The sequence below is a fragment of the Stomoxys calcitrans genome, chromosome 5 (genome assembly GCF_963082655.1).
Source record: "Stomoxys calcitrans chromosome 5, idStoCalc2.1, whole genome shotgun sequence".
Taxonomy (NCBI): Eukaryota; Metazoa; Arthropoda; class Insecta; order Diptera; family Muscidae; genus Stomoxys; species Stomoxys calcitrans.
This window is the reverse complement of record NC_081556.1, coordinates 108,757,873-108,783,313: the sequence shown is the minus strand read 5'-3', so window position 1 is coordinate 108,783,313 and position 25,441 is coordinate 108,757,873. Positions and strand designations below refer to the sequence as shown.

General features: G+C 42.3%; 2 protein-coding genes across 3 annotated transcripts in view; one reads left to right on the top strand and one right to left on the bottom strand.

Moving 5' to 3' along the window:
* The window catches only part of LOC106082749 (probable beta-hexosaminidase fdl), a 367,897-nt gene that overhangs the window by 97,175 nt on the left and 245,281 nt on the right, over window positions 1-25,441 (top strand). The gene's annotated exons all lie outside the window — the stretch shown is intronic.
* Window positions 14,914-21,774, bottom strand: LOC106082751 (nuclear factor NF-kappa-B p110 subunit). Its single transcript, XM_013245470.2, has 3 exons — window positions 21,104-21,774; window positions 15,825-16,578; window positions 14,914-15,757 (listed from the first exon to the last, which is right to left on the bottom strand). The coding sequence occupies exons 1-3, from the start codon at window positions 21,674-21,676 to the stop codon at window positions 15,117-15,119; spliced, it is 1,968 nt and encodes a 655-aa protein (XP_013100924.2). The 5' UTR covers window positions 21,677-21,774; the 3' UTR covers window positions 14,914-15,116.

The following is a 25,441-nucleotide window of genomic DNA, read 5'->3' as shown; positions in this document are numbered from 1 at the left end:
TGTAACTAAACGGTACCGATTGACTTTTATAGGTACTCGTGCCCACCACAATTTCCAATTTCACTTCGAATTCTTTGACTCCTGGCACGTGGGGGCCCTTGGGCAACTCGAACGTTAAGGCTGCATTACAAAATATATTCTTAGGATTTACGGGTTGTGTATGCTCCCAGATGGTAGCTCCAGTTTTCGGATCCATGTACACCATGTGTATATTGTAATTATAGCCCGAAGAGAGTTTCATGAGAAGTGTTACGTCGAGACCACCGCTAACTTTACCCTTGGTATTGCACAAACGATGAATGTTCAAGTCATCGCCATGAAAGATGTTATGCGAATGGATAGTCTCTTTGTACAGACTGTAGCTGCTTTGATAGAAGTCCTTTTCGAAAATGGTGAAACCCAAGCAGACCTAAAATCAAAGGAATCCAATTAGATTTGTTTGAGAGAAAAATTCAGTACTCAGATGTAATTTTTTACACACTCAAAAAATTTGTGTCCGAATTTCAAAGATTCGAGCCAAAGAGGTGCAAACTAAGTTTAACATGTAGAAGCATGCAAAGTTTGGCCGAGCCGAATCTTATATACCCACCACCATGGATCGCATTTGTCGAGTTCTTTCCCGACATCTCTTTTTAGATAAACAAAGGATGAAAAAAAACGAATTGCTTTGCTAATTGAATTGAATATTGGAGACCACACTGGAGGTCTATGTGTAAAATTTCAGCCAAATCGAATAAGAATTGGGCCTTTTAGGTCCTCAAGAAGTGAAATGGGGAGATCGGTTTATAGGGGAGCTGTAACAGGCTAAATACCGCTTCAGACCGTTGCACAAAATTGCAGCCAAATCGGCTAAATATTAGGCCCTCTTGAGGCTCAAGAAGTCAAGATTCAAGATCGGTTTATCTGGCAGCTAAATCAGGTTATAGACCGATTTGAACCATATGTGGCACAGTTGTTTGGAAGTCGTAACAAAACACCTCATGCAAAATTTCAGCCAAATCGGATAGGAATTGCGACCTCTAGTGGGTCAAGAAGTCAAGATTCAAGATCGCTATATAGATGGCAGCTATATCAGGTTATGAACCAATTTAAACCATACTAGGCACAGTTGTTGCAAGTCATAACGAAACAAGTCACTCAAAATTTCAGAATTGCGTCCTCTAGTGGATCAACTTCAAATGTCATGACGATCAAGAATATATGTACTTTATGGGGAATATTTCGAGGAGTTACAAACAGAAGTGCGCGCCTGCGGGGAAGCACGGAACTTAGAAAGTACTTCGACAGCAGCTGTTAGTGAAGAATCTAAGGAGAAATCGTCTACACCGCAAGTGCCCAGTGTCCTGAGGAAGAGTGGTTCCACAGCTTTCTCAGCTGCCCCTGGATGCGTACGGAAGTTCTAACGAATCTTGTGAGGATGAACTCCTGGTGGGGTCAGAAGACGAGGCTACCACAACAGTGGTGGAAATTCTGAATCCTGACTATGGTGCGGTTTCTACAGATAAATCTCTACCATTGTAAGGCCGCTTCGGCGGCACAAAAGGTCCTCCTGATGGCTCGGAGATTTGACGTGGTTCTTATCCAGTAACCATGGCTGTGTGGAGGAACGGTTCCGGAATTTAAACTTCTCATGGGTACGGTGAATGGGAGACGCAGAGCCTGTATTCTTGCAAACAGTAGTCTAAATGTTTTTCTTCTTCCGTCGCGAAGCACTGAAGATTTAGTGGAAGGCAGCCTTGAAAGAAACAAGTCTCATTACTGGCTGGCTTCCCTATACATGGCACACGATCCAGAGATGCCACCTTCAAACCTTAAGTCGCTGGTTGAAGCCGCTTCTGTAGGGAAGTAGAGCCACAGTAGAGCAACCGACACCTTTATTACCAGGAACTAGATATTAGCTTTGTATCGGAAGATATCAGTGGAAGAATATGCGACTGGGAAGTGTTGGATGACCACAGCTTCTCTGATCATCGTTATATTAGTTTCAGCCTTAGCGAAAATACTGCAGAAGTGGTTCCTCGGCTAAACAGTAGAAAGTCGGGTTGGGATAAATTTCGACACAAATTCTGCACGTCTATCCCTTCTATACCAGAAAAGAATGACGAAATTACAGAGGATATAGACATAGTGGTCAAGCGGAGCACAAAGATCCTGAATGACTCGCTTGTGTCAGCATGTCCTAGTGATAAGCCAAGGGGCAAACAGGGACCCCAGAGCTGGATGGTCTAAGGAAGGACTGCAGAAAACCCTCCAACAAAGCAAAAGCCACCAGAGCACCACACCATTGAGACATCTATAAGGCTGAGCTTAGAAAATATAAGGGCGAGCTGAGAAAGGCTCTGAACAAATCCTGGATAGAATTCTGCAGCTCCGTGGAGGATACATCTGAGGCCTCTAGGCTAAGGAAGATTCTGTCCTCGAGACCTATTATATTCAGAAGTCAGAGAATGTATGGACAATGTCCAATGAGGAAACACTACTCGTTGATACCCATTTCCCGGGAAATTCTCCAACGGACAACGTGGTGCCGGAAAAGGTTGCCACTGTCGGTTGTATTCGTCGGAGGTTATTAGGAAAATTGTGTGGGAGCCGAAAATCCTTTGAGCGATAAGAAGTTTCGACTCCTTAAAGTCGCCAGGTCCTGATGATGTATCACTGGTTAAATTACAAGCTGTACCTGATAGACTGGTTCCCCGGCGTAGGAGGAGGTGTAGTGTCTCCTCTACTATGGAATATAGCCATTAATAATTATAGTCTCTGGAAGAAAAAAGGTGTAAAAGTGGTCGCGTATGCTGATGACGTGGCAATTGCGGTTAGGGAAAAGTTTCCCAGCACTCTAAGAGATATATTGGGTTGCACAAAAAGTAATTGCGGATTTTTCATATAGTTGGCGCTGACAAATTTTTTCACAGCTTGTGACTCTGTAATTGCATTCTTTCTTCTGTCAGTTATCAGCTGTTACTTTTAGCTTGCTTTAGAAAAAAAGTGTAAAAAAAGTATATTTGATTAAAGTTCATTCTAAGTTTTATTAAAAATGCATTTACTTTCTTTTAAAAAATCCGCAATTACTTTTTGGGCAACCCAATACTTCAAGATGATCTACGTGCAACAGCAAAATGGGCTACAGAATGTGGTCTAGATGTAAATTCGTGCAACACAGAAGTAATTCTCTTCAGCAGGAGATATAAGTTGCCCACAGTGGCACTTGTCACCTTGGCAGGAGAGAATGTTCCATTTACAGAAAGCGGAAAATACCTGGGTGTTTTGTTGGACAGGAAATTGGATTTCAAATCCAACATTTTGGAAAGGGCAAGAAAGGCCACTCTTGCCCTATACACCTGTGCGTTATGCACTGGGTATATACTGCAGTTGTCAGACCTATAATGCTATATGGTGTTGTGGTGTGGTGGACGGCACTTCAAAAGTCCACCTATTGTTCAATACGCAACCGGATCCAAAGGATGGCTTGTTTGTGCATCACAGCCGCACTGAGGGCGACACCATCTAATGCATTGAATTTAATGCTACATCTAATGCCGCTGGACATTGTGGCTAGACAAATTGCTGCGACAACTGCAGTGAGGCTAAGGGAGCTTTCTATTTGCTCATATGACGAATGTGGCGTATAGTACGATTTTGCCCATCTTCGACCTCAATCCGCTTATGGTAAAACAAGTAGAAGCGTTACAAGTTCGGCTGGGCTGAATCTTATATACCCTCCACCATGGATCGCATTGTCATGCATGTCGATATGGACCGTACTTGTCATGGGTGTTAGAAGTCATAGAAAAATATCACCTCCAAAATTTCAAGCAAATCGAGAAATAATTGCGCCTTCTAGAGGCTCAGAAAGTCAAATTGGGAGATCGGTTTATATGGCAGCTATATCAGGTTATCAGCCGATTTAGACCATACTTGGTACAGTTATGGAAAGTCAAAGCAAAACATTTTGTAAAAAATTGAGCAAAACCGGATAATAATTACGCCTTCTAGAGGCGACTTCTAGGGGCTTAAGAAATCAAAATCCGAGATCAGTTTATATGGCATCTATATCAGGTTATGAACCGTTTTGAACCATACTTGGCACAGTTGTTGGAAGTCATAGCGAAACGCTACGTGCATAATTCCAGCCAAAGCGGATACCTATTGCTTCTTCTAGAATCTCAAGAAGTCAAGACCTAAGATCGTTTTATATGGCAGCTATATCAAAACATGCACCAATTTGACGACCTACACTAGTAAGAAGAAGAAGCGCCTAGCTTTACTTCTTCTAAAACCCCATAAAGTGAATATATTTGCGATCGTCATGACATTTTAAGTCGATCTAGACATGTTAGTCTGACCATCTGCCCTTCCGTCTGACCGTCGGTTGTAATCACGCTACAGTCTTTAAAAATTAAGATATTGAGTTAAAATTTTGCACAGACTCGTATTTCCACTACACACAGGTTAAGTTCTTGAACGGGCCACGGGAAGCTCAAATGAAAGCTACCGGGCGCTTCCACAGGTTGCGTATGACGAAAAGCACCGTTTTTATGCGGAGTAGCTGCAAATGCGGCCGCGGGCAGTCAGCGATTTTCGAGAGGAGAGTCTCAGTGAGGAGTCAGGTGGCACTGGCTCCTATTTAAATACTGAGTGCCAATAATACTCGAGAGGACAAGGCGAGTTATTGGCGCATTCAAATAGCCAATGGCCAATATCAGCGTCTGTTCCCAGGTTAGGGGCGGCTGGAGGGGAGCTTCGGATCTTTGAGCACGCGGCTCGCCACAACGAGGGATACATGTGCGATCCCACAAAACCCATGCGGTTGGGGCGCTGGGCCAGTAACCCGCCCCGGAAAACATAGAACTACTATGAAAAACAAAGGAATAGTAAAAACGGACACCCCCAACCTGCGCAAACGAAAAAAGGACCACGATTTGCGGATCTGCACTTGGAATGTCCGCACTCTTTATGGAGAAGGTGTAGCATACGAGCTGGCGGATGTATTAGAGAAGTACAAGGCAGACATAACCGCCTTACAGGAAGTTCGATGGACTGGGAATGGCGTCACAACAACACCAAACGGTGACAAACTATGCTATAGCTGCCATAACACAAGGCATGAATTCGGCTGTGGATTTGTGGTTAGTCGGAGACTGAAACACCTTGTCTACAGCTTTACTCCGGTGCATGAGAGGCTAATCACAATGCGCACAAAAGCCAAATTCTTTAACATCAGCCTTATTTGTGCAAGGACGAGCAGGCCAAGAAAATTTTCTAGAGAGAATATGACCACTGCCCCGCCCATGATATTAAAATCGTTCTGGAGATTTTAATGTGAAATCCCTACTTCGGTACCGGAAGCCTCCTCCAAGAAACCCATGGTACGACCAAGAGAGTCGAGATGCTACTGAAGCCTAGAATGCGGCATATAAAGCAACCCTGCAATCAGTAGCAACACGCCAGATGAAGGAGAGGTATCGGGAGAAAAGGAGAGAGGAGAAACGTCTATTCCGCAGAACGAAAAAGGAAATGGAAAGACGTGAGTGTGCGCGAACTGAGGTGTACAGGAGTCAGAACGAAGTCCAGAAATTCTGCCAAAGAATCAAACATCAAACCGATGGCTTTGGTGCAGGCATATCCTCCTGCAGAGACAAAGAAGGAAATCTGGTAACTGACACATATAACATGCTGAGAATATGGAAAGAACATTTTACCCAACAGCTAGTGTCCGATGTTGGCGGCGAAGAGGATACCGCGGAACCAATCCATGATGATGGTATAGAATGTTTACCTCCTAGTCACAATGAGGTCCAAATAGCAGTGACCCGACTAAAAAACAACAAGGCAGCTGGAGCCGACGGGTTACCCGCTGAACTATTTAAGACCGGAGGTAACACGCTGATTAGGCATATGCATCAACTTAACTGCGTCATCTTAAGAACGCATACCTGATGATTGGAACCTCAGCATACTATGTTGCGTAAACAAGAAAGTAGACAAGACCAAATGTGCCAACTACAGAGGAATAAGTCTCCTCCCCATCGCATACAAGATACTCTCGAGCGTACCGTGTGAAAGATTAAAATCTAAAGTCAATGAGATAATTGGGCCCTATCAATGTGGCTTTAGACCTGGTAAATCCACCCTGGACCTGATATTCACACTGCGCCAAAAACCTGAACAAGACCCAAGAAGGACAAATCAACACCTACCATCTCTTTGTTGACTACAAAGCCACCTTCGCTTCTCCTTTACGTTCCAAGGTATTTCCAGCCATGTCTGAGTTTGGTATCCCTGCAAAATTAATAAGACTCGGCAGGATGACACTTGCGAATACGCGTTCCTCAATAAGAATAGGAAAAAATCTCTCCGAACCATTTAATACCAAACGAGGTTTCAGACAAGGAGACAGGCTATCGTATGATCTCTTTAATATCCTCCTGGAGAAGATTATACGAGATGCAGATGTGAATAGATATGGCACACTAATCACAAGAGAACACATGCTACTCGCCTATGCCGACGACATCGATATCATGGGTCGGTCACCGAAAATAGTAACTGCAGCCTTTGAATGAATCGAAAGAGAGTCAGTGATAGTGGGTCTGGCAATAAATAGAGATAAAACGAAATGGATGGTTTCAACTCCCCAAACGCGTGGTACAACCGAGCAGATAAAGAAAATGGAGAAAGTTGGGAGCCACAACTTTCCCAACCAACCACAAAATTCAACAATGATTTATATTAATTAGACCTCCCAATGTCCGTGCCGACTTTGGGTGCATAAGTTATCCAATTTTCAACGGATTGTGACGAAAGAGGGTTTACATATATACCCGAGGTGGTGGGTATCCAATGTTCGGCCTGGCCGAACTTAATGCCTTTTTACTTGCTTTTTTTCAAATATTCCCTCCAAAATAGTAGAGCTGTGCACATGAGTCGTGAGTTGTCGTGTCACGCGATTCGCGAATGGGATACAAATCCAATCACTTGATCATACGTGAATGTAATCCAACTTAAATTCTTCGCGCATGAGCTTAAGTAAGTGAACTCATGCTCTCAACTCTTATCACGACTCAATAGAAAATCACAAGACACTCACAGCTCTCGGCTCACGAGACACTCAGGACTCATGAGATTCTTACGACACACGAGAAAATCATGAAAAACGGTAAAAACAAAAAATAACCAACAACAAAATGTTGTCGTCATTAATCGCCCAAAGGGGTGAGATACGGGCTGTTGACCATGAGAATGTATATCACTGGAATAAAAGATTTTAATTGATTACAGAAAAGAAATCGCCAGACATACACGCGGAATGGACATAGACAACACACCACTGGTGAACGTTTCGCTAGTTGAGTTGAAATAAAAACAAAATTTTTTCTTCATTAATCTCCCCCAAGGGGAAACCATGTGAATACATATCATTGGAATGAAAGGTTTTAATTCATTACAGAAAAGAAATCGCCAGACATACAGGCGGAATGGACACAGACATCAGACCACTGGCGGACGTTTAGCTAGTTGAGTAGAAATAAAGTCAGCCACTACAGCACATAAGCACATGCATTGGAAAAAGAACAGAACTAGCAGACAGGGTGATAAGCTTGGTACTCATAGAGGTGGTTTCGCAATGAATTCGATACAAGTACAACATACCAACGTTCGACCAAGAGGTCGAAATGCGTTACACCAAGGTTGGTGTGGTTTTATCTTCTAGCTTTACTTTTCCTTTGCATAGAGAAAATTCTTCGATCGTTTAGCTCGTCTCGGAAGAGAAATAGAAATGAAAAAAAAAAAAAAACAAACAAGAGCGTGCTAAGTTCGGCCGGGCCGAATCTTATATACCCTCCACCATGGATCGCATCTGTCGAGTTCTTTGCGCAGTATCTCTTTTTAGGCAAACAAAGAATAATGAATATAGGCGGAGGAGGAGGTGGAGCTTTATCAAATTATAGTCCAATTCGGGGCTCAAGAAGCAAAATCGGGAGATCGGTTTATATGGGAGCTGTGTCAAGCTATAGATCGATTCATACCATATTGCACACGTATGTTGAAGGCTCAAGAAGTCAAGACCCAAGATCGGTTTATATGACAGCTATATCAGGTTATTAACCGATTTAAACCATACTCGGCACAGTTGTTGGATATCATAATAAAACAAGTCGTGCCAAATTTCATTCCAATCGAATAAGAATTGCGCACTCTAAAAGCTCAAGAAGTCAAGACCCAAGATCGGTTTATATGGCAGATATATCAGGTTATGGACCGATTTAAACCACACTTGGCACAGTTGTTGGATATCATAACAAAACAAGTCGTGCCAAATTTCATTCCAATCGGATAAGAATTGCGCACTCTAAAGGCTCAAGAAGTCATGACCTCAGATCGGTTTATATGGCAGCTATATCAAAACATGGACCGATATGGCCCATTTGCAAAATTTCAAGCGGCTACCTTTACTCCTTCGGAAGTTAGCGTGCTTTCGACAGACAGACGGATGGACGGACGGACAGACGGACGGACATAGCTAGATCGACAAAAATCTCGCGACGATCAAGAATATATATATTGGGTTGCCCAAAAAGTAATTGTCGGTAATATAGTAGTAATATAGTCGGCGTTGACAAATTTTTTCAACGGCTTGTGACTCTGTAATTGCATTCTTTCTTCTGTCAGTTATCAGCTGTTACTTTTAGCTTGCATTAGAAAAAAAGTGCGCGAAATTTTTTTTACATTTATTTGTTTGGCGTCAATTTTAATATGGGTACCACATGTATTGAAAGAAATTCATTTAACAAACCGAATCAACGCTTGTGATATGCACCTTAAACGCAATGACTTCGATCCGTTTTTAAAACGAATCATAACTGGAGATGAAAAATGGATTGTTTACAACAACGTTAGTCGAAAACGATCTTGGTCCAAGCATGGTGAACCAGCTCAAACCACTTCAAAGGCTGATATCCACCAAAAGAAGGTTATGCTGTCTGTCTGGTGGGATTGGAAGGGTGTGGTATATTTTGAGCTGCTTCCAAGGAATCAAACGATTAATTCGGATGTTTACTGTCAACAATTGGACAAATTGAATACAGCCATCAAGGAGAAGCGACCAGAATTGGTCAATCGTAAAGGTGTCATATTCCACCAGGACAACGCTAGACCGCACACATCTTTTGAAAAATCCGCAATTACTTTTTAGGCAACCCAATACTTTATGGGGTCTCAGACGAATATTTCGAGTAGTTACAAACAGAATGACGAAATTAGTATACCCCCCATCCTATGGTGGAGGGTATAAAAATGTTATTTGCTTCATGCAAAAGTATTTTCGCAATCAATCGTGACCCGTGAATGTTTCGAGAGTAAAATTATTGCATCGTGAGCCTGAGTCGACATAAAAAAGTCGTGCGTGAGTAAGATTTTTGTCGTGAGCCTGCGTGGGTGTGAGTAGAAAATCACTCACGCTCACATCTCTAATTCAAAGTACTATGGCGTTCGGTTTACGTATAGCTCGCCTTAGAAATTCCCACTGATTCGGCTTAACCAAGTCCGTCTTTTCACACATCCTTAGTGTACCTTCTCTGTATAGAGTCTGGGCATTTGTGGTGCAGTTACGCAAATCATCAAAATTGCAGAGGTATAGCTCGGTCAATTACCGATCACCTAATTTGGCTACTTGAGCCTCTATGGTTATGAACTTTTACTAGTTTTGTGGTTTGGCTTATCTATGCCATTCAAAAAGCGAATGCTTCCTTAACTTTTCCCGTAACTTACATTTAAAACGCCACTAATTTTAAGGCTTTCCGGGTCATTTATGTCCAATTTTCCTTTAAGTCCATCAAAATCCAATGGGAGTTGCAAACTTTGATAATGATTTTGCTTCTGCCGCAACGATTTTTTGTAGTTCTCAAATTTTTTACCCATTTTAGGACGGAGAATAACGTAATTCTTTAATTGGCATGTTCTCTCGCATGGATCCGAGGGATTCTCTTCCATTTTGACGAATATGAATTCATGGATTTTCTCTGTCTGCCCCTTTTTAATCAGCAAATGGGGCGAGAGTGAGTGGGGTTCATTATTAAAATAACTGTGAAGTGAGCACAGCACATAGAAGTCGCGTTTATTTCGATTATCGTCCAGATAGGCATTGGCTGGCAGTTGTAACTTAATGGTGGGTGAGGGATCACACTCAATTGAAGATTTGGTTGTTCCACACTGAAGCCCTGAACTCAGTGGTTCTTGTCCAATTAAAACACCATGAGAGTCTTTCAGTTCACGCAGGTAGCGAAAATGAAAATTTTGCTTTGGTTGTATGGTAATTCTTAATGTGTTGCCTAAAAACGGTTCCATTCTCCGCTAGTGAACTAAAGAATAATTCTGATGTAGCCGGTTTACGCAGTACCGTTTAATTCAAATACTATAAGATAACTGAAGTTGAAATGTATAACTTTTCATTTGCTGTTGTGTTATACATTGTGTGTGTTATTTTTGTGTTATCTGCACTTTATTAGTCGAGGGCAGTTCCCGTGCGAACGTTGCTGTCAGATTGGCATTCAGTTCTACAATTCGGCTGTTCAAATCGGCTCCTGTACGAGTATTGAAAGTGTTCGCCATGTGTCAATCCCATTGTATGCGTCATCTACAAACAACTTGTTAACCGGGCAATTCCCGGCGCTCTCTGATATAACTTTTTATGCCCATCACCGTAGGATAGGCGGTATATTCATTTAGTGATTCCGTGTGCAACACATCGAAATATCAATTTTCGAACCTACAAAGTATATTTATTTCGGATTGTCCTACAATTCTAAGACGATTTAACCATGTCCGTGTGTCTGTCCGTCCGTCTGTTGTAATCACTCTTGAGCCTTCAAAAATTGAGATATTGAACCGAAATGTGGCACAGATACGTCTTTTTGATGCACGCTGGTTAAGTTCTTGAACGGGCCAAATCGGACCATATTTGAATATAGCTGTTATATAGACCGATCTCCCGATCTCTCAATACTAGGGTTCCGTCAATTAAAGACTGTGTCGCTGGCAGCAGCGCCTCGCATTCGACCTCAAGGTTCATCCCAGGTATCCGATTGGAAACCTCTCCACTTCCTTCCAGGTTTCCTATCGTCGTCTCGATTATACTGCGATGGTATGAGCTCCATCCTCCCATCCTCCATCCATTCTCCCATCGCCTTAAGTCTCATAGCCGTAGTGGCTGCCTCACACTTAATCTGTATGTCAATGGGTCGGATCTATAGATTAGTCTTCAGTGCCCTAGTGGGCGTGGTCCTCATCGCTTCGCCTATGCCATGACAACATGTTCTCTGAAGCTGTTGTATGATCCTTATGTTGACCTTTTCCTCCATAGCAGTTCACCAAACTACTGAGGCGTAAGTAAGTATTGGTCTAATCACGCTGCTGTAGAGCCAGTGGACTGTGTTCAGATTCAGGCCTCATTTCGAGCCTACGGGCTCGAAATCTATTAGCCTTCTCAGTACGCTCCTGAATGTGACCAATTCAATTCAGTTTCCTGTCCAAGATCACACCTAAGTATTTGACCTTGTCAGATATCGAAATCGTTTCGTTGAGGAAACGTGGTGCGTTAAATTGGCCCACCTTCGTCTTTCTTGTGAACAGGCATATTTCTGTCTTCTCTGGGTTAACATTGAGACCTCTGGGTCTAGCCCAGTCATATGCCATATGCAAGACCCTTTTGACCCTTCTGCATAGCTGGTTCGGATCCTTAGCCCTTAGAAGTAATATAACATCGTCTGCATAATAGACGGGCTCAAATCCCTCCTCAGTCAGCATCCATAATGGGTTATTTATAATGCTCACCCAAAGCAGTGGCGATGAAATACCGACCTGTTGCGTGCCCTGTGCCACTTTCTCCCTTATGTTTATGCCATGGGACCCGCCATATATCCACCTGTTCCTTAGCATATGGTTTATCCAGCCCCTAAGGACCGGGTCCACCCGATGCTGGTCTAAGGATTGGATCAGTGTGTCGGTCTGCACATTGTTAAAAGGCCCCTCGATGTCAATGCATATCGCCAGTGTGTACGTTTTGGCATCGAAGGATTCTTCTATTTTTTGCAAAACCTCGTGCAGGGCAGTCTCCATCGACTTTTATCTAGGCATAGGCATGATGTTTGCATATAAGCAGTTCGCTGAATGTCCTACTCTTTATCATGGTATCTAGAATGCCCGTACACCTTTGGTGTAGCATAACTTACCTTGCTGGGCTTGGGTATAAACACCACCTTGCCTGGCCTCCTGCCATATTTTCGGAGTATATGCAAGTCCTAGGCACGCTATAAAAATAGTTATCAGACTTTTAAAGAGCCGTCCACCAGACCACAGCACCATATAGCATCCCGGCAAGGGATAGCTGTGAGCACCACACAGGCTGGAATCAATCTGTGTGGTGCTCATTGCTCTCACGAGAAGCTTAGATGCGAGCTACCGGACGCGTCCACAGGTTGCGGATAGTGGATTGCTCCATATGGTATCGGTATCCATACGGTATCGAGCGGAGAGTCTCAGTGAGAGGAGGGGGGGCACCGGCTGTTGCACAAGTACTGAGTACCTATGATGTTCGATACGACAAGGCGGATTATTGGCGCCTTAAAATAACCAATGGCCACCCTGTTCCGATTGCGATCGGTCCTTTGGACCGGAACGAGCTTCCTCACATACAGAAGGATCGCCACCTCCACATGCAGGTCTAACAACTGCAATGTATACCCAGTGTATGACGCGTACTCTAAACCCCCCACTTTTGCCAATGGCTCTCTTGGAGGTGTATAGGGCAAGAGTTGCCTTTCTTGCCCTTTCCAAAATGTTGAATTTAAAGTTATATTTCCCGCCCAACAAAACACCCAGGTATTTTGCGTTTTATGTAAATGGAACATTCTCTGCTCCAAAGGAGGCAGGTGCCACTGTAGGCAACCTGTATCTCCTGCTGAAAAAAAACTACTTCTGTCTTGCACGGATTTACGCACGTAGAGCTTTCCGAAGTCTCTATCTCTTAGAGCGCTGGGAAACTTTCCCCTAACCGCATTAGCGAAGTCATCAGCATACGTGATCACTTTCTCACCATTTTCTTCCAAAGACAATAATATATTGTTAATGGCTATATTCCAAAGTAGAGCAGACAGTACATCTACTTGAGGTATTTCTCGCTGACCCATCTTTTTAGATCCACAGATATCAAGCCTGCCGTAATGCATCTTTTAGTAAGTAAGTCATTAATAAACTTTCTTACGGTAGAGTTAAAGCCTAGACCCTCCAACTCTTTCATGATTGACGTCGGTTTTACATTACCGAAAGCACTTTCAATGTCAAGAAATGCTACCATTCCGTTTGTAACACCTCGAAATAATGATCTAGGACCCCATTTGGGTGAATATATTCTTGATCGTCTTGACATCCTGAGTCGATCTTGCCATGTCCAACCGTCCGTCCGCCTGTCGAAATCACGATAGTGGTCGAACGGGTGAAGCCAGACGCTTGAAATTTTGCACAGATACTTAATATTGATGTAGGTCGGATTGGGGATTGCTAATGGGCCATATCGGTTCAGATTTGGATATAGCTGCCATATAAACAGATTTCCCGATTTGCCTTCTTGAGCCCTTACGAGCTGCAATTTATGTCCGATTTCGCTGAAATATGCCATGTGGCGTTCTGTTACCACTTCCAACAACTGTGCCAAATGCGGTTCAAATCGGTCCATAACCTGATATAGCAGCCGTTTAAATCGATCTTGAATCTTGACTTCTTGAGCCACTAGAGGGCGCAATTCTCATACGATTTGGCTGAAATTTAGCATGAAGTGTTTTGTTATGACCACCAACAACTGCCAAGTATGGTTAAAATCGGTGTATAACATGATATAGCTGCCTCATAAACCGATTTGGGGTCTTGACTTCTTAAGCCACTAGAAGGCGCAATTCTCTTACGATTTGGCTGAAATTTAGCATAAAGTGTTTTGTTATGACTTCCAGCAAATGTGCCAAGTATGGTTCAAAACGGTCCATAACCTGATATAGATGCCATTTAAATCGATCTTGAATCTTGACTTCTTGAGCTTCTAGAGGTCGCAATTCTCATCCGATTTGGTTGAAATTCGGTATGACGTGTTTCGTTATAACTTCCAAGAACTGTGCTAAGTATGGTTCAAATCGGTGTAAAACATGATATAGCTGTTATATAAACCGATCTGGGGTCTTGACTTCTTGAGCCTCTAGGGGGCGTAATTATTTGTCTGAAATTTTGTACAACGGCTTGAGCCTTAAGAGGCTCAAAAAGTTAAAATTCAACATCGGTTTATATGGCAGCTATATCAAAACATGGAGCGAATGGCCCATTTACAATTCCAGCCGACCTACACTAATAACTAGGGTTGCCCAAAAAGTAATTGCGGATTTTTCAATAGTCGGCGTTGTGACTCTGTAATTGCATTCTTTCTTCTGTCAGTTATCAGCTGTTACTTTTAGCTTGCTTTAGAAAAAAAGTGTAAAAAAAGTATATTTGATTAAAGTTCATTCTAAGTTTTATTAAAAATGCATTTACTTTCTTTTAAAAAATCCGCAATTACTTTTTGGGCAACCCAATAAATAAATTTTTGCTAAATTTCAACTAAATTGCAAATTTTGCCCATGACCATTCCACTAAGGAACATAGGCAAACTTCTCACCTACCAATAAGTGTAGTCCGATTCATGTTTAAGCTCAATGATACGGGGCCTCCTTTTTATAGAGCCGAGCCCGATCGGCGTGCCGCAGAGCGACACCTCTTTGGAGAGAAGTTTTACATGGCATATTACCTCACAAATGTTGCCACCGCTGAAAATGTTTTCTGATGGTCTCGCCAGGATTCGAACCCAGGCGTTACGCGACGAGTACAATAAGAGTAAACTAGTTTTTATGAAATAATACATTTTTATTTTCAGTTAAAATTTTAATTGAATATTTTTTTTCTGTGTAAAAAGGTTTTGGTTTGCAGAAAGGCTACATAATAACGCTTTTAGTTAAAAAAACAAAAAAGCAGTTGCTGCGATTTTAGTTTCTGTACTGCTACATAACATTCAAGAAAATAAAAAAATTTTTTTTTTTGCTTCTTCAATCAACTTTCAATAATTCAGACATCTGCGATAAATCCACTAAATTCGGCACGTTTTCTCCTGCATAGTTTTGTATGGTTAAATAGTTGGGAATGTACTGCTTCACCAGTGGTACCATGTCTATTAAATTTCCTTTTGCAATCAAATGTATGACAGAATCGCCACTGCCCAAAATCTCATGCCGTGTTATGTCCATGTTGTGGGCTTGACAAAATTTCAGCATGGCTTCGAAGAGTGTCGTTAGCCCTGCCTTGACCGCCGAATGCACTATGGTATGGCCTAGATGGTCGTACACATTGAACATTTTGATGAACTTCTCTTGCACCTCTTCGGGATATTGGTGATAAATTTCTAGCAAATGTTCAAACTTTGAAATGCATTCCTTGTGAGCATTTTCAATGGCCAAATGTAAAGGTGTGCGTCCTTGCCAATCCTGTTGCTGAAGATCACATCCGATTCCCACCAAAGGCTTGATGGCATTGGCCTTATTGCGAATGCAGGCATAGTGCAACAGATTGTGGCGGAAATGGTTGCGAACTTTGAGTATCTCTTTATGTGGGGTCGAATCCTTCATATGACGATAGAAGACCAATAGTGACTTTTCATCCATAATGGCCGCATGAAAGATGGTGTTTCCAACTGAAATGAAAAATATGGGAAAATTTGTATAGGAAAGGATTTGGCTGGCGTTCTTAATTGGACTTACATTTGTCGCATTCCTTGATGAGCGGAATTTCTTTAGTTCTTTTGGCGCTCTTGAAAAAGGCCTCAATTACTTGTGATATTCCTACTTTTATTTCTCTTTGTGAAATTGTTTGCGAAATATTCTCTGGGCATTTGCTGACCTCTTTATCCAATGGCCTGGGCACGCAGTCACGTGACACATAAATTCCATTATCTGACTCCGCATGTTGACTTTGACTGCGACTTGTATTGGGCATGATATCATCGAGAAATGAGAGATCAAATGAAATTTCCGTGTTTGTCGTGATGTCATAATCGTTGTCCAAGCGTTGCCGTTTGCGGGACGGACCATATTCGTTAATATTTTGATAGAAAAATGGTACCGCTTGACTTTTATAGGTACTCTGGCCCACCACAACCTCCAAATGCACTTTGAATTCTTCGACATCAGGTACGTCGGGACCCGTGGGCAACTCGAATGTTATGGCTGCATTGCTAAATATTTTCTCGGGATTTACGGGTTGTGTATGCTCCCAGATGGTAGCTCCAGTTATCGGATCCAGATACACCATGTGTATATTGTAATCATAGCCCGAATAGAGTTTCATGAGAAGTGTTACGTTGAGACCACCGCTAACTGAACCCTTGGTATTGCACAAATGATGAATGTTCAAGTCATCGCCATGAAAGATGTTATGCGAATAGATAGTCTCCTTGTACAGACTGTAGCTGTTTTGATAGAAGTCCTTTTCGAAAATGGTGAAACCCAAGCAGACCTAAAATCAAAGGAATCCAATTGGATTTGTTGGAGAAAAAAATTCCATGTATTAAAGTATTCCGATGTAATTTTTCTACACACTCAAAAAAATTGTGTCCGAATTTTAAAGTTTCGAGCCAAAGATTAGCAAACCAAGTTTAAAAATGATAAACTTGCCAACTTTTTAAGGAAACTTTCTCTTTGGTGAAAAATATTTTCCTGCATATTAAGGATGGGGGTATACTAATAGTTTCGTCATTCTGTTTGTAACACCTCAAAATATGCGTCTAAGACCCCATAAGGTCTATATATTCTTGATCGTCAGTCGATCTAGCCCTGTCCGTCCGTCTGTCTGTCGAAGCACGCTAACTTTTGAAGGAGTAAAGTAAGGCGCTTGAACTCTTTACTGCAGCGTTTCATGAAGCCAGGAGCACTACGTGCTTTGTGCTTTTACAACCATTGAGATGTGTTGATGGAAGTTTAAGCGTTGTAGACCGAAGAAATCCAAGGTCTTTAAGGCTATAGACTACTTCAAGTTGATTGGAACCCAAAAAGTGGCTAGTTTTAAGAGAGGTTATTCTTGATTATTCGTAAAGAGTATCAAGGTCCTACTGAAGATAACACTGTTCATCAGAGTCTCTAGTTGTTCTGAAGATCTTTACATCATCTGCATACATCAAAATATTGGAGCTTCTTCATCCATTCTGACAACATGACCTAGGCAAAGCAGCCGTTGTATTTTGATGCGTGTAACTATGCTATCGTCGTCATACAGCTCATACAGCTCGTGGTTCATATGTCGCCTATATTCTCCGTTAACGCAAACTGGTCCATACATTTTACAAAGAATCTTTCTCTCAAATACTCCAAGTACTACCTCATATGCTTTCACAAGTACCCATGCTTCAGAACCCTATAACAGCACGGGTAGTATCAGTGTCTTGTATTGTGTAATTTTTATCTGTCGAGTGGTGGCTTTGTTTCTAAACTGCTTACTTAGTCCAAAGTAGCATCTCTTTGCCAGTATTATTCTTCGCTTAATCTTAATTTAAAGTTTACTAATTCTTAATACTTTGTCTTCTTCCATTTCAGGTAAGTTTTCCATTTATTAAGGAGAGTTATCTTAAAAAAAAAATGGTAAGTATGTCTTTGCCTTTTGAGTTTTTATGGTAATGCCCGATTTTATGTGTACAAATCTAAACGTTGGGCACGGAAACACGTTCCGTCTCCGAAATATTTAAGTAAATACCCAAAATACCCATTTCGGGCAAAGGTAGTTTTCACATCACCATTTTTAAGTAAATTGGCTATGGAGGCTAAAAATATGGTTTGATGCAAACAAATTTTATCCAAATGGGGTTCAGGACTTTGCGTTTTGAGAACTCGAGGGGTTTTTTCCAATTTTTCTATAAAAAATTGCTCATATTGAGCTTCATATGGGTAAATCCTGCACTGGGAACAGGGTGGCCATTGTTTATTTAAAGGCGCCAATATCTCGCCTTGTCATATCGGGCATTATAGGCACTCAGTATTTTTACAAGAGTCAGTGCCGCCCGGTCTCTTGCTGAGACTCTCCGCTCGATATCGCTGATTGTCCATTGCAGCTACTCCGTATGGAGCATTCCACTATCTGCAACCAGTAGCTCACAGATTAAAGCTCAAAGTTGCAGCCTGTGCCGGGCTTCCTTGGTGAAAAATATTTGCCTAGGCATAGGCGAAGCGATGAGGACCACACCCACTAGGGCACTGGAGACTATTCTAGATATCCGACCCATTGACATACAGATTAAGTGTGAGGCAGCCACTGCGGCTATGAGATTTAAGACGATGGGAGAATGTATTGAGGATGGGAGCAGCTCATACCATCGCGGTATAATCGAGGCGACGATAGGAAACCTGGAAGGAAGTGGAGAGGTTTCCGATCGCATACTTGAGATGAATCTTGAAGTCGAGTGCGAGGCACTGCTGCCAGCGGCACAGTCTTGGATTGACGGATCCCTAGTATTGCCATCTGGAAGATCATGTTACACGGATGAATCAAAGCTAAAGGACAGAGTGGGCCTAGGGGTCTACATTGAGAACCCAGGGACTGAGATCTGTTTTAGACTGCCTGACCATAATACGGTCCTGCAGGCGGAGATCGCGCGGTGCTAACGCAAGAACTTTGAGTGTGAACATCTTTACCGACAGTAAAATTGCCATAAGGGCAATAACAACCAGGACGGTAAGGTAACGAACAGTCTTCGACACGGTTGATCACCTGAATTTACGCATGAAACTATGGAATTTTTTTTAATTTTGCATCAACGACAACGAGTCTGATTATGTCGTATCTGAGCGATAGACGGCAGTCTGTATGCGCAGGGAATATATTATCTAACCCCTGGTTTGTACCTAAGGGGGATCCCCAAGGCTCTATTAAAGGTCCACTTCTTTTTTTCATTATATGCGAACCACTTGCCTCGTCAACTAGCACACGGTCAGATTATGATGTATGCTGATGACGTGCAGCTTTTTCAAAGCGGCTTTGTGGACAATGTAGACGACTGCATAGGAAAACTTAACGCAGACCTACATCGCGTCGCCTTTCTTGTGCAGAGGTATAATAATGGACCTACGGAACGCCACGGGAATAGATTCTCGTAGCAACAAATAAAATGGAAAAGTTTAAGGACCTGCTGAAGAAATGTATCCGGCGCATATTAGTAGAACTCGAAAGGGGTCCTGTCTCTGGGGAATATTTTGAAAAGGTTAGGTTAGGTTGAAAAGAGGGTGCAGATATTAATCCGCCCCATGCCATTATGAACATACACCTAAGCCAGTAGTTGGTTTGTTGTGCGCTCTAAAAACTAAAAAGTAACCTCAAAAAAGAAAATTTTACGTTAGGAATTCCGTGCTATTTACATAATCCTTAATTGTTTTCAATACCACTCCCCTAAGTTAGTTCAGGTCTGATATTGTGCCTCCACCTAAGTACCGGTATCTGTTGTACGCGAAAGCCAGGCATTCACAAAGGAAATGCTCCAATGTCTCTCATGGTCCGTCATGGCCCAGCACTCAAACGATACGGATTTTGCCATCCTCAGAGAAGGCGTTAATCTCCTTCTTACACTGCAAGACTGTTCTTGACCTTACCGCCCTGGTTATTATTGGCCTTATGGCAACAATTTTACTGTCGGTAAAGATGTTCACACTTGACGTCCTCGCATTCCCTGATCGCCCGGATCTCCGTCTGCAGGACCGTAATTATGGTCAGGCAGTCTAAAACAGATCTCAATGTAGACTCCCAGGCCCACTCTGTTCTCTAGCTTTGATCCATTCGTGTAACATGATCTTTCAGATGGCAATACTTGGGTTTCGTCAATCTAAGACTGTGCCTCTGGTAGCAGTGCCTCGCACTCGACTTCAAGGTTCATCTCAGGTATCCGATCGGAAACCTCTTCCCTTCCTGCCATACAAACCGATCTTTGGTCTTGACTTCTTGAGCCTCTAGGGGGCGCAATTCTCGTTCGATTTGACTGAAATTTTGCACATAGTGGTTACATATTACTTCCAATAACTTTGCGAAGTATGGCCCTAATCGGTCCATAACCTGATATAGCTGCCATATAAACCGATCTTGGGTCTTGACTTCTTGAGCCTCTAGAGGGCGCAATTCTCGTCCGATTTGACAGAAATTGTGCACATAGTGGTTTCATATTACTTCCAAAAACTGTGCGAAGTATGGTCCTAATCGCTCCATAACCTGATATAGCTGCCACATAAACCGATCTTGGGTCTTGATTTCTTGAGCCTCTAGAGGGCGCAATTCTCGTCCGATTTGACTGAAATTTTGCGCATAATGTTTTGATATCACTTCCAACAACTGTGCGAAGCATGGTCCTAATCGGTCCATAACCTGATATAGCTGCCACATAAACCGATCTTGGGTCTTGACTTCTTGAGCCTCTAGAGAGCGCAATTCTCGTCCGATTTGACTGAAATTGTGCGCGTAGTGGTTTCATATTACTTCCAATAACTGTGCGAAGTATGGTCCTAATCGGTTCATAACCTGATATAGCTGCCATATAAACCGATCTTCGGTTTTGACTTCTTGAGCCTCTAGAGGGCGCAATTCTCATCCGATTTGGCACAAATTTTGTTCAACGGCTCCTTTCATGGCCTTCAACATACGTGTGCAATATGGTCAGAATCGATCTATAGCTTGATACAGCTCCCATATAAACCGATCTCCCTATTTCGCTTCATGAGCCCCGAATCGGACTATAACTTGATATAGCTGCTCCTCCGTCCTTATTCATTATACTTTGTTTGGCTAAAAACAGATACTGCGCAAAGAACTCAACAGATGCGACCATGGTGGAGGGTATATAAGTTTCGGCCCGGCCGAATTTAGCACGCTCTTACTTGTTTATTTTGTATATCAGCAGACAGTGTTTGCTGATATCAGCAGATTAATTTTTCTGGTTGTGTCCTTTGTTAACGAGGGCACAGCGAAATGCGCTTGGTTGGGCTTGGTTTTTCTTAAATTTACTCTTACTTACATTTAAAACGCCACTTAATTTAACGCTTCGCTTGTCATTCATGTCCATATTTCCATTAAGTCCATCAAAAACCATTGGGAGATGCAAATCTTCATAATGAGTTTTCTTCTGGAGCAACGATTTTTCATAGTTCTCAAAATTGTTACCCGTTTTAAGCCGGACAATTACGTAATCCTTTAATTGCCAGGTTCTTTCGCATGGATCCAAGGGATTCTCATCCATTTTGGCGAATATAAAATCATAGCTTTCCTCTGTCTCTCCTTTTGGCATCAGCAAATGTGGTGAGAGTGAGTAGGGTTCATTGTTTGCATAACTGTGAAGTGAGCACAGCACATAGAAGTCGCGTTTATTCTGATAGTCGTCCAGATGGGCATTGGCTGGCAGTTGTAACCTAATGGTGGGTGAAAGATCACTCCCAAGGGGAGTTGTGCTTGTTCGATCCTGATGCGCTATACTCTGTGGTTGTTGTCCAATTAGAGCACCATGGGTGCTTTTCAGTTCACTCAGGTAACGAAAATGAAAATTCTGTTTGGGTTGTACGGCAATACATAAAGTGTTTCTTAACCATTCCATTCTGTTATTTTTTTAGAATTTTTTTTTTTTTTGACAAATTTAATGTATCCGCTCTGATACCACAACGTTTCATTCATATACCCAAAAGCAACTGAATTTCAATTCATTCGATATTGCTCATTGTTGTATGATTTGCTATCAACACTTAATCACGGTCTGTTCCCGTGCGAACGCTGTTGCCAGACTAGCATTAAATTCCTCAATACAGTCGCTAACACAATCAAATTCCCCCAAAACTGTCGCCAGCTACTTGCGAGAAGAGAGCTTTTTGAAATCCCATAAAAACTATTCGCCATGTGGTAAGCCCATTGCTTGTGTATGTTTAGATTGTTTATAAACGATTGGCTGACTAGCACAGGGCAATTCTCGCCTTTTACTCGTACTCGTACTCTCACTATCAATTTCATACCTACCACGATAGGATGGGGGTAAACTAAACAAGTCATTCCGTTTGTAACACCTCGAAATATTTGTCTAAGACCCCATAAAGTATATTTATTCTTGATCGTCATGACATTTTAAGTCGGTCTAGTCCGTCTGTCCGTCCGTCCGTTCGTCTGTCCATCCGTACGTCCGTATGGCCCTCTGTTTGTCCGTCCGTCTGTCTGTCGAAAGCACGCTAACTTTTTATTAGCGTAGGCCAGGGTTTTTAGGGTTTTTAAATGGGCCATACCGGTCCATGTTTTCATATAGCTGCCATATAAACCGATCTGGGATCTTGACTTCTTGAGCCACTAGAGGGCGCAATTCTTATGCGATTTGGCTGAAATTTTGCATGATGTATTTTGTTATGATTTCCAACACATCTGCTAAGTATGGTTGAAATCGGTCCATAACCTGATATAGCTGTCATATAAACCGATTTTGGATCTTGACTTCTTGAGCCTCTAGAGGGCGCAATTCTTATCCGATTTGGCTGTAAATTTGCAGGTGGTGTTTCGTTATGACTTCCAACAACTGTGCTGAGTATGGTTCAAATCGGTTCATAACCTGGTATAGCTGCCATAAAAACCGATCTTGGGTCTTGACTTCTTGAGCCTCTAGAGGACGCAATGCTTATCCGATTGGAATGAAATTTTGCACGACGTGTTTCGCTATGACTTCCAACAACTGTGCTAAGTATGGTTCAAATCGGTCCATAACCTGATATAGCTGCCTTATAAATCGATCTTGGGTCTTGACTTCTTGAACCGCCAGAGGGCGCAATTCTTATCTGATTTAGCTGAAATTTTGCTTGAGGTGTTTTGTTATAATTTCCAACACATCTGCTAAGTGTGGTTGAATTCGGTCCATAACCTGATATAGCTGTCATATAAACCGATTTTGGATCTTGACTTCTTGAGCCTATAGAGGGCGCAATTCTTATCCAATTTTGTTGAAATTTTGTGCAACGGCTTCTCCCATGACCTTCAACATACTTGTCAAATATGATCTGAATTGATCTATGCTACTTGAGCCCCTACAAGGCGCAATTCTTACTCGAATTGGCTGAAATTGTACACAGTCACTTCTACCATGATCTCAATTCAACATTCAATTCATTTATGGTTCCAATCGGAACCATAAAAACGTGCTATAGCTCTAATAGCATAGCAATTATTTTCTTGTATCCTTTGTTTGCCTAACAAGAGATAACGGGGAAAGAATTCGACAAATGCCATCCATGGTGGAGGGTATATAAAATTCGGCCCGGCCGTACTTAGTACGCTTTTACTTGTTTCTCTTTGTGCGTATTTCTCTCACACCTTTTGTTTATTGCGATATTAAAGCATTGATACAAAAACAAAAACTCTAAGTACTTTTCGCCATGCGGCTGTTTCTTGGTATGCATAACTTTATAGCAGGCATCCCTGCAAACATTTTTGATTGCCAAACAATCTTCTGTGAATCTTCTGTTTGAGTTGCTTAAGAGTAAGTTAGAAGAGTATTAGGGAGATCTTAGAATCGTCCCAGAATCGTGTTGCCGAGTGACAAATGATTGGTTTGGAAGATTAATAAAATACTCTTCTAGAGGAGTTGCGTATTACTCGCCTGGACGAGTAACAAATAACTGTTTTGGAATATTTATTAAATATTTCTCTGAAAAGGATGAGCGTTATTCGCTTCGAACGTCTAAACACGCATATCTAGATGAGTTGTTCATCAAAAACGTAGGTTAGGTTAGGTTTAGATTAGGTCTAGGTTAGATTTAAGTGTAGTCTGTCATCAGACTCATATAGACCTTTTCGTCCATTGTGATACCACATGAAAAGAAGAAGGAAGATGCCTATGGCATTTTCCTTTTTGTTCCTCGTTGAACCATCCAGATCGCTTTAAAAGGCCCAACAACTTGCGAAAGTTCTTATCCTCTAAATCAGACAAGTTCTCAAAGAAATGAGTGGACCTCCTTCTGACTTCTAGCGCGGAACACGCACAAGGCAGGTGTTCTATAGTCTCTTCTTCTTCGATGTCCTCACAGCTTCTGCGAAAGTTGTTGCTGGCAACCTTTAGTCTGTCAGCATGTTTTCCGATTATACAGTGACCTGTCATGAGGGACACAATGACTGAGATATCTGTTCTAGCCAGTGACAGCAATGTGGTAGACCTCTTCAAGTCTAGATTAGGCCACATAGTTCTGGAATGGTCACAGCTCCCGCTTTGCGACCATCTATTGTTCGTTGTTCTTCGGGCCTGGTCCTGAAAACTTAGATAACATGTCGCTAGGGTCATAACCACACATTCCAGTTTCCCTGGTATGTGTAAGGTATTTCGTAGTCTTGCAAGCTTGTCCACTTTAGAATTCCCTGGGATATCTCTGTGGCCCGGCACCCAGAACAGGTGAATTTTAAACTATTCAGCCATCTCGTTGAGAGATCTGCGACAGTCGATTTAATGGCAGAACTCTCCAGGGATTTAATGTCTACCTGGCTGTCTGAGAAGATATTTATGCCAATGTTGTTGTTGTTGTTGTTGTTGCTGTAGCAGATTATTGTGTTCTATCTCTCGTCTGCTTGATTTTGTTGAGTGTCAAGACCCAGGAACTCTGCGACTAAGATGGGGTACATCCACAGGGATCTGGGTCTGAGTCGAGTGGGTCTGGCCGGGCAGTTAAACAGGTGACGTGTATCTTGCTGTCCCTGTACCCTTGCTCTGTAGGAGTTGAGGCGGCTGCATCTGCCGAAACATAATTGTGCCAGAACTACTCTGGTTTGCCGGATGTGGTCAATTTCTTCAGGTGCAATGGGAGGTGGTCGTTCTCCAAGGATTACATTCACCCGGCAGCCATTTACCGCATCTGCTACCATGTCTGCATGAATGTTGTCTTCAACTGCTTGATATGCTGCTTGATCTAGAGGTTCTCTCTTGTAGCGCTGAACCTTATGCTCTAGATCATGTTGATCTACCTTAAGGCTTCTGGGCGGTGAATATCTATCCACAAGATGATGATTTGGATGGTCTCTGCGATAACAGCCCAAAAAGTATTGCTTAGACAGCATGTAGATATGTCTTCGCACTGGTAGGATCTTTGTCTCCTGATGGAGGTGGTCTACATGAGAACTGAGGAGACAGCCAGTTCGTAGGCGGCATTCGAACAGATCTGAATATTATGATGATTGGATGGTCTTTGCGGTATCAGCCCAAAAGGTATTGCTTAGACAGCATGTAGTTCGCACTGGTAGGATCTTTGTCTCCTGATGGAGGTGGTCTGAGGAGACGCAGTTCGTAGGGCGGCATTCGGATAGATCTGAATATCATTTCACTGCGTGTCACAAAGTTGACGAGACC

Coding starts and splice junctions, on each gene's coding strand:
- LOC106082751 (XM_013245470.2), bottom strand. CDS start 21,676: ATGGAATGGTTAAGAAACACTTTATGTATTGCCGTACAACCCAAACAG. Junction 16,579..21,103: donor AATTAAGTGGCGTTTTAAAT/GTAAGTAAGAGT, acceptor CTTTGATTTTAG/GTCTGCTTGGGTTTCACCAT. Junction 15,758..15,824: donor CATCAAGGAATGCGACAAAT/GTAAGTCCAATT, acceptor TTTTCATTTCAG/TTGGAAACACCATCTTTCAT.